Below are 8,147 nucleotides of genomic sequence, written 5' to 3'. Positions count from 1 at the left end.
AATGTTCTGCCTGCATGTACGCCAGCATGTCAGAAGAGGGCATCAGATCTCATTATAGATGGTTGTGAGACACCATGTGGTTGCTGGGAATTGAACTCAGGACCTTTAAAAGAGCAGCCAGTGTTCTTAATCTCTGAGCCATCTCCCCAGCCCCTGAATATAATTTTAAATGGGCTCAGGGATAGTGTTTGCTTAGCATGTGCCACGATCTGCGTGCAGTTTCTGGAACCATCAAAATGTAAAAGCAAATTGTATCTCAAATCTTAAAACTCTCGAGCTGAGCATGGTAGGGCACAACTTTCATCTCAGCATTTGGGAGGCAGAGGCAGGCAGATCTCAGTGAGTTCGAGACCAGCCTGGTCTACAGAGGGAGTTCCAGGACATCCAAGGTGGTTACAGAGAGAAACCCTGTCTCAAAAACAAGCAAGCACGCAAGCTAGTAAGCAAGCACAGAAACAGCCCCAGGCAGGCCCTCCTCCAGAGTGTATTTAGTTCTCAGTGCCCGTGTTAGGAGAGGGATTCAAAGCCGCCTGTAACTGCAGCTGCAGGGGATTCTCTGATTTGAACAATGTAAAAACCACTCGCTAAACCATGCTTTTAAGCTGTTAGTTACAGATTGCCTGAATGCTAGGTTATGGATAACAGAAAGAGGTCCTGAACTGTGCTTGGAGGAGTAGCGTGTGAACATCAACCCACTAAGTGTCCACATTTACATGCTTACATGTCTTTGCGCCTGGAGAAGAGGAAACAGTGCAAACAGCAGAGGGGTATTATATTACCTATGAGGGACCACCTGGGAATGAGAAAAAACAACTGTGATTCTTTGAATTGAAGCCAGGTGCAGAGAGCTCTTGAAGGGCGGGGTGAACTGTTCTGAGAAACAATCAGCTGTAAACTATCTACAACCAGCTGTAAACTATAGAGCAAAGTGAGCTGATTTTCAGGTATAAAAACCCTGTGCTTTGCATGTTCCGGGTCGCTGTCTCCTGTCTTTGGAGGGGTGACCCTATCGCGATAGCAATAAAACCTCTTGCTTTTGCATCGAGCTGTGGTCTGTGAGAGTTCCTGGGAAGGGCGAGATCCTGAGCAGTGAGACTCCAGGTCTTACACCTACTAACCACACATTGGTACCTTTATATTTAATATCAGGAAAGCCTAGCCGATGAGAGCCATGATGGAAAGAGACGGAAGTGTATTATGGCCACAGTCTCCAAGTGGTAAATCAAGAACCGTGCTCTGTGCTCCACAAATGCTTAAACTAATTTTCTTACCAAATTTCACTATGAAAGCTCTGTTATGTAAATGGTGGTCCCACCCCCCCAAAAAAAATTTTATTTTTAAAACTTACAGGACATGTTTCTTACTTCAGCGTAATGGTGGTCTGTACTGTACTGTGTATTTTCTTCTTTTCATGGCAAAGGCGTCTGTAATGATCAGGGGGAACCCAGGGCCGCTGTGGTTACCCATCCAGGGTGCTGCAAAAGATCAGGCAGCGAGAGCAGCCCACATCCCTGCAGATGGTACAACATGAAAGTGTGAGGGGCAGGTGTTAGGAGAGTAAGGGGGAGGGCTCTTTCGTAGCAGGCAAGGTTGGGTTACTTTGTATGTTTGTGTGAAACTGTCCATGAATAAATAAAAGCTATTCTAAAGAAAAAAATCAAAGGGGCCAGGGTGTGGGTCTGGTGACAAAGGCCTAAAGTCCCAGCTACTCAGGAGGCTGAGGTAGGAGGATCAAAGATGGCAGCCAGGGGGTGACGACGAAGCAGGCTCAAGCAAGGTCAACGTGTGCAATTAAAACTGTGTCTCAAAATAAAAAAGTAAAAGGGGTGAAAGTATTAGAGTGCCCGCCAGCGTGCATGAAGCCCTACGTTCACTCTCCAGGCCCCATCACCGCCTCCCTCTCTGTGTGTGAATGTGTGTGTGTGGTGTGTCCTATGCATATATGATATCAGAGCAGGCGACCAGCAGATGGGCTCACCTCTTCCTAAACTCCATCATCGGATGCACATCTCCACACCCAGCTCCTCCGGCAAGCCCTCAGGGCTCGGGGAAGTTCTGAACTCCAGGGAGGGTTTCTCAACCGACAGTCATTTGTAGAAGGCTATGCTCCTGCTTTTCAGGAGCTGAGTACCCCGGGAGGAAGTGCTGGATGCCTGTTTCTGTCTCTACTCACACCGCCGGGGCAGTAAGCACCTGGAGATGCTGTGGAAGTGAGACACGCCAGCAGGGTCCCACTCTCTGTCCCCCACTCGGCTGCCTGGGGAGCTAGGTGGGCAGGGGAAGAGGGAGAGGTACAGCCCATAGGAAGAGAGCTCCGTGAGGAACTACTTGGCAATTTCGGATGCCTGTGACGGGTCCACTTAGCATCAGCGTAGATGTAAGGCGGGTAAAAACAAAGATCTGTGCAAGATGGAGGCACACTGAGGACCCAAAGCATACACGGAAAGGTAAGTAACACTTGACAACCAAGAGGCCATAAAACCACTCTTTCATTTTTTTTCCTTCTTTCTATTTTCAAAGGGCGAAACAGAAGATCAAGATGAAAAACATGTTATTTTGGCTGATAGTTTTCGTCCCTGGATGGGCCCTCTCTGACGGGTCTGAAACGGAAGCAGATCTCACGTGGCACTTGAGCAGAATACCCCAGGTTGTGACGGAGAGGACTGTCCGTCTGGCCAGCCCGGCCTTCCAGGCAGACGCTGGGACCGTGCTGGCCGCAGCGTGCGGCATCGAATGTCAGGAAGAGCTTCCGGCTCCCAGCCTCTCCCAGCTCGAAGACTCCCTTTCCTACGAGACGGTCTTCGAGAACGGCACCCGGACCCTAACCAGGGTGAAAGTTCAAGGTCTGGTCCAGGAGCCCTCTCAAAACAGCACCATAGACGGAGCACGCCCTAGGAGGAGGAGGCAGGTGTACGGTACGGACAGCAGGTTCAGCATCCTAGACAAAAGGTTCTTGACCAATTTCCCCTTTAATACAGCGGTGAAGCTGTCCACAGGCTGCAGCGGCGCCCTCGTCTCCCCGAACCATGTGCTCACGGCCGCTCACTGTATCCACGACGGGAAGGACTACGTCAAGGGCAGTAAAAAGCTTCGGGTTGGAGTGCTGAAGATGAGAAACAAAGGAGGCCGCAAGAGACGCAGGGGCTCCAGGAAGAGCCGGAGGGAGGCGGCGGAGGGTGGTGGCCTTGGTGGTCGGGAGCATCCTATGGACAGCGCTACCCAAAGACGGGGAAAAGAACCCAGGCGGGGCCCGAGGGCCGCCCAGGGGAGGCCTTCCTTCCAGTGGACGCGCGTCAAGAGCACCCACATCCCCAAAGGCTGGGCCAGAGGAGAGAGCGGGCAGCCGGCCCTGGACTACGACTACGCGCTCCTGGAGCTGAAGCGCGTGCACAAGCAGCAGCCCCTGGAGCTGGGGGTCAGCCCCGCCATCACCAAGCTGCCCGGAGGCCGGATCCACTTCTCGGGATTTGACAGCGACAGGGACGATCAGCTGGTCTATCGCTTTTGCAGCGTTTCTGAGGAATCCGACGACCTCCTGTACCAGTACTGCGACGCCGAGACAGGCTCCACCGGCTCTGGGATCTACCTGAGGCTCAAGGAGCCGGGCCAAAACCACTGGAAGCGCAAGGTCGTCGCGGTCTACTCGGGCCACCGGTGGGTTGACGTGCATGGGGTCGAGAAGGACTACAACGTGGCCGTGCGCATCACTCCGCTCAAATACGCCCAGATTTGCCTCTGGATCCACGGAAACGCAGCCAACTGCGCTTACGGCTGAGGGGAAAGTGAGGCGAGGTCCTGGGCAGACGGCATCCCAGAGGAAGCCCCAGGCTCGCTTTGTGACACAGGCGGGGCCCGGATTTGAACTGTCAGTGGCAGGCCAGCGTTTTGGTTTTTTGTTTTTGTTTTGTTTTTAACGGACTTCCTTTATTGAAATTAGGTTACCTATAGAGAGAGGCTACATGAAATTAGGATGTTTAGGGACAGATACTGAAACTAGACGGCATTTCAGCGACAAGTCTATCCTCTTTACGTGGTGGCTAAATTTCGTTTGCGGGGGAAACCGTCCGTTTACGTGGGCCTTCTTGGTAAACCAGACACTCTTTAAGACGTCCAACCAGAACCGTAACGACTCGCTTTGGAGAGTCCTACTCTGAGAAGAACCTAGGAGGATGTAGTTACGCGTTCAACCTGAACGGAAAACACAGTGATTTGCAGGAACACGAAGGCGTCCGGGAAGGCGAGGTTTCCTTTGTAGGGAGACGCAGCCATTCCATCCCCGCCCTCACTGCTTGACACGTTTTCTCTTGGTACTTGCTTTAAGAGCCACAGGTCCAAACATATAAAAACTACAAATCAAACGAACCAGTAAGCTTTATAAACAAAACTATTAATGGTGGCTTAAAACAACAACAACCCAACATCAGCCGTGTCCATCTAAAAACCGGGGAAACGCTTTGTTCTTCTGCGCAGCGAACCAAGTTACAAGAAATTGAAAACTGAAGACACTTTCAGAGCTCAAGTTTTTATTTAAATCTCAGAATATGAAGTTTTCAAGGAATACCGAGAAGCCATTTCACAAGCTGCCATGCCCGGCTGGAAGCCACACCCTTCCGTGTTATACTTTCTACTGTGTGTGAGTTGCTGTACTTTTAAAGTGAGGGACTTTGAAGTCTTCTTCCAAAGAGAACCCACCCACCCCATCGCTGAGATAGCAAAAAAAGGTTCTGATGGTTCTCATTAGGGACCAACATGGCATCTTCACTCTGCCTCCTGAGGAGCATTAAGCAGCTAGTGTGTATCACCCTAAGGCAAAAGGCAGAGCAGGCAGTCAGGAGCATCTCAGCCAAGAACAAGTACGCGGTGAATGGCTCTCAACAGGGGTTAGGTCAGGGAATATGCTTACAAACTTGATGATATAATCAAGTACACTCTAAAATTTAGTAATCAAGGGCCCAATCTTTGCTCTACTTTTTTCTGTCAATTTCTAAGGCCACATATTTTTCCTTTCGTGACACACTCAATTCACTGCCAGGGTAAAACTTTTTTTTTTCTTTTAGACGTGTCCTAATAAAGACTACAATTTAAGAAATTGTAGTTTCCTATTTTAGTTTTCTGTTATAGTCTTGATTAGTATACAAAGAAGTATCTTCATTTGGGTTATCATGATGATTTTTGTAAATGGTGTTCAAAATGTCTGCCATTCTTTTGCAATGTGAGTTGTTAAAAATAATTCAACATTAAAAAAAATAAATGAAATGTATGACTTACTGTGTTTGCAAATGTGCTTCAAAGGATTTTTAGAAAGTGCTCAAAAAAAACCAAAAAACCAGAAAGTGCTCAATTAACTATCCTTCAACTAAAATGTATTGTCTTTAGTGCTCATCTTCCTGAGAGGCATTTAGTCATGGCTTCCAGTTGAAGAGGAACATATACTGAGAAGCAGACCCAGTTTCTTTGGGGTCGGGTAACATGTATACAGTCTCAGTGTTAGTTACTTTTCCTTGTGATAAAACACTCGACAAAAGCAACATAAGGAAAGAATGGCTTATTTTTGTTTTCTGCTTTTCTCAAATTTGGGGCTTTCCCAAGAGGTTCAGCATGATTAGCACATGATTCTAGAGATAATCATCGTAGTTGTAAACAGTAAACCAACTGTGCTCTGTTTCACCTCATATTCATAAAGGCAGACCGAAGAGTTCCCAGCGGGCTGGCAGCCATGTTTCCCTGAAGAACTAGTGCAGATGTGGGGGAACAGGCATGTGTGTGCTGGTTCGTGAGCCAGGAAGGCCAGTGCGATGTTGTCTCTCTCTAAAGGTAGATCTCCTCCCTTCCCCACTGCTATGCCATTCCTAAACTTCCAGCTTTCAAGGTCAGGATGTGCTCAGAGCCAAGATCCTATCACAAACCAGAACTGGCACTTTCTCCAGCAATGGGCTGAAAAATGAAGGCTGGTATTTTGAAGACAGAGCTGAATTTAGTATTCTGCCATTGCACTTGGAACATTTACACCAGAAGGCTTTGTGGCTTGGGGAAATAAGTGACACCATTGCACCCACCAAATAGCCAGTTGTGTCACTCCATGTCATCCAGGATGTGACTGATGTGGCTCCTTAAATGGATGTCTTGAGCAGTCACTCACCCACAGATCACAGCGTCCCTATACCTAAATTAAAGCTTGGTTTCAGTAGAGACACATAGGCCATCATGTGATATGAATCACCTTTCCAGGCCTAGTAACTAAATTTCTCCATTCTAAGGGTGGCAGAAACAAGGGCCCTAGCCTTCCTATTCTAAAATATTTAGAAAATCTCTTTTGTTAGAACCATCTATCATACTCAACCTGAGTCTCAGACTGCGAGTCCGTGGATTTGAGATAGTGCAGGGTTTTCCCTCAGTGTAGAGGCTTCTGTGTTTGGTTAATAGTGAGAATGACCTAGGGAATTACCTTAGAAATACCATGGCCAGGGCTCCATGGAGACCCACCCTGAACCCCCAAGATGGAGTCCAGCATTCCAGATCCTACTAAGCTCTGGACTGGCATTCAGTCCTGGCCACAGGCTCTCTTACAAATGAAAGGCTCCCCTGCCTCTTGCAGCTCCCAAACATGCTCAGTAGAACTTTTGTCTTTCTTCTGGGTTAGGTGTTTTCTCAGGTTTTCCTGTCTTGTGGTTTGTTTATTTTTTTTTATTTTAATTTTTATTAATTACATTTTATTCACTTTGTATCCCCCGGTTTTTTTTTAACAACCCATTTCACAATACGTTGGTGAGGAAAGTGTTAGTGTTAATGACCACATACGTAGAAGGCACTCTTCAATGTTTTTACAAAATGAAAATACATTTTAGGAATAGACTTGCTCTAACACCGTATTTCTACGGGTAAGAAACAAATCAAGTTTGCAAAATTCTGAAGTGTCTAAAATCAGTTTCCAATGAAAGACAAAATCCAGTTTTATTCATTTCCCAGGAATGAGATGCTAGATTTTCTTTTATTATTTTTTGTTTTCAGAATTCATCTTATACTTTAGGTGAGACCAATGTACCCCAAGGGGCTTTCACTGAGTTAAGTCTGAGGCTCTTGGGATGTGGAGTTAAGTTTTAGATTTTTACCTTCCCTTAAAGAGTGCACAGTCTAGTGAGGATTGTATTTACACAGCAGGAAGGCAGGAAGTACCTCACTGAAGAAGCACATTTCGAAGCAGGCTCTGCTAGAGTGGCCAGGCAGGATAAAAGGAGCCGGTCCCTGGAAGTAGTGACAACCCAGACTAGCTAGTTTATGAATGGCATGCCGAAGGTGTGGGGGCAGCCTGGGGCAGACAGCCTTGGGAAGCAGTGACGGGGTCTCACCAGGGCTTAATGCCCTTTGAGACTGCTGCCCGTTAGCGCCTCCAAGTGGTGAGCAACAGTAGGAAACAAGGCTTCCTGGTTAGCCTAGGAAGTGAAAGGCTTGGAATGGAATCCTTAAAATGCTTGCACCTTGATCACCAAGAACCACTGCAGATCTTCAAGCCTGAGGAATGGTTTCAGAGGGGAACGGAGGGAAGGAAACCCTCTGGCAGCACCTTTTGGGCTGGAGTGGGTGAGTCTGAGCAGACTTTAGCCAAAGACCCAAAGAGTGCAGAAGGAAGTGGCGATGAGAAGGTGGGAGAGGCCAGGGAAGGCTATACAGTGAGACTGCCTCAGAAAGAACAGGAATGAGGAAGGGTGGGAGGGAGGCAGAGGAGGAAGGAAGGGAGGGAGGGAAGGGAGGGAGGGGCTGCAGGGCTGCTGCATCTGGAGGGGAATCTAGTATTAGAAGTTGGTTTAGCAGCAGAGCATATGGCTACACAGAAGATTCTTCTTCTCAAGGGGACACTTCCTGGCTTCGTGCCTGTGCAGGGCTGTCCTCCACAAGCCTGGTTGCTGCATTATATTATAGTCACCTGTAGCACAGTCTTCTTCTAAAACGTATCTTCCTCCTCCAGCTCTGGGGGCTGCAGCAATGAGCCCCACTCTCATATCGACTCAGGGTAGCATCTCCCATCCCCACATTATTTCTTCTTGATTAAAAGATCCCTGTCAGCACACGTGGTTTGTTAAACTTCTTGATCTCCGAGAAGAAACGCTCAAGGTCCCTGGCCCGTGGCAACCGTTAGCAGCATTCACGCT

The 8,147-nt window shown here is 48.0% G+C and overlaps 1 protein-coding gene across 1 annotated transcript; it reads left to right on the top strand.

Annotated features, from left to right (window-relative positions):
- The first annotated feature begins 2,539 nt into the window (after window positions 1-2,539).
- Prss35 (serine protease 35) lies at window positions 2,540-5,051 on the top strand. Its single transcript, XM_055602536.1, has one exon. It carries the CDS (start codon window positions 2,540-2,542, stop codon window positions 3,773-3,775), a length of 1,236 nt encoding a protein of 411 aa, XP_055458511.1. The 3' UTR covers window positions 3,776-5,051.
- Window positions 5,052-8,147: the final 3,096 nt, after the last annotated feature.

Source organism: Psammomys obesus, unplaced genomic scaffold, assembly GCF_907164565.1.
Source record: "Psammomys obesus unplaced genomic scaffold, mPsaObe1.curated_primary_1811, whole genome shotgun sequence".
NCBI lineage: Eukaryota > Metazoa > Chordata > Mammalia > Rodentia > Muridae > Psammomys > Psammomys obesus.
The sequence above is the reverse complement of the archived record's forward strand: the minus strand, read 5'-3'. Positions and strand labels throughout refer to the sequence as shown.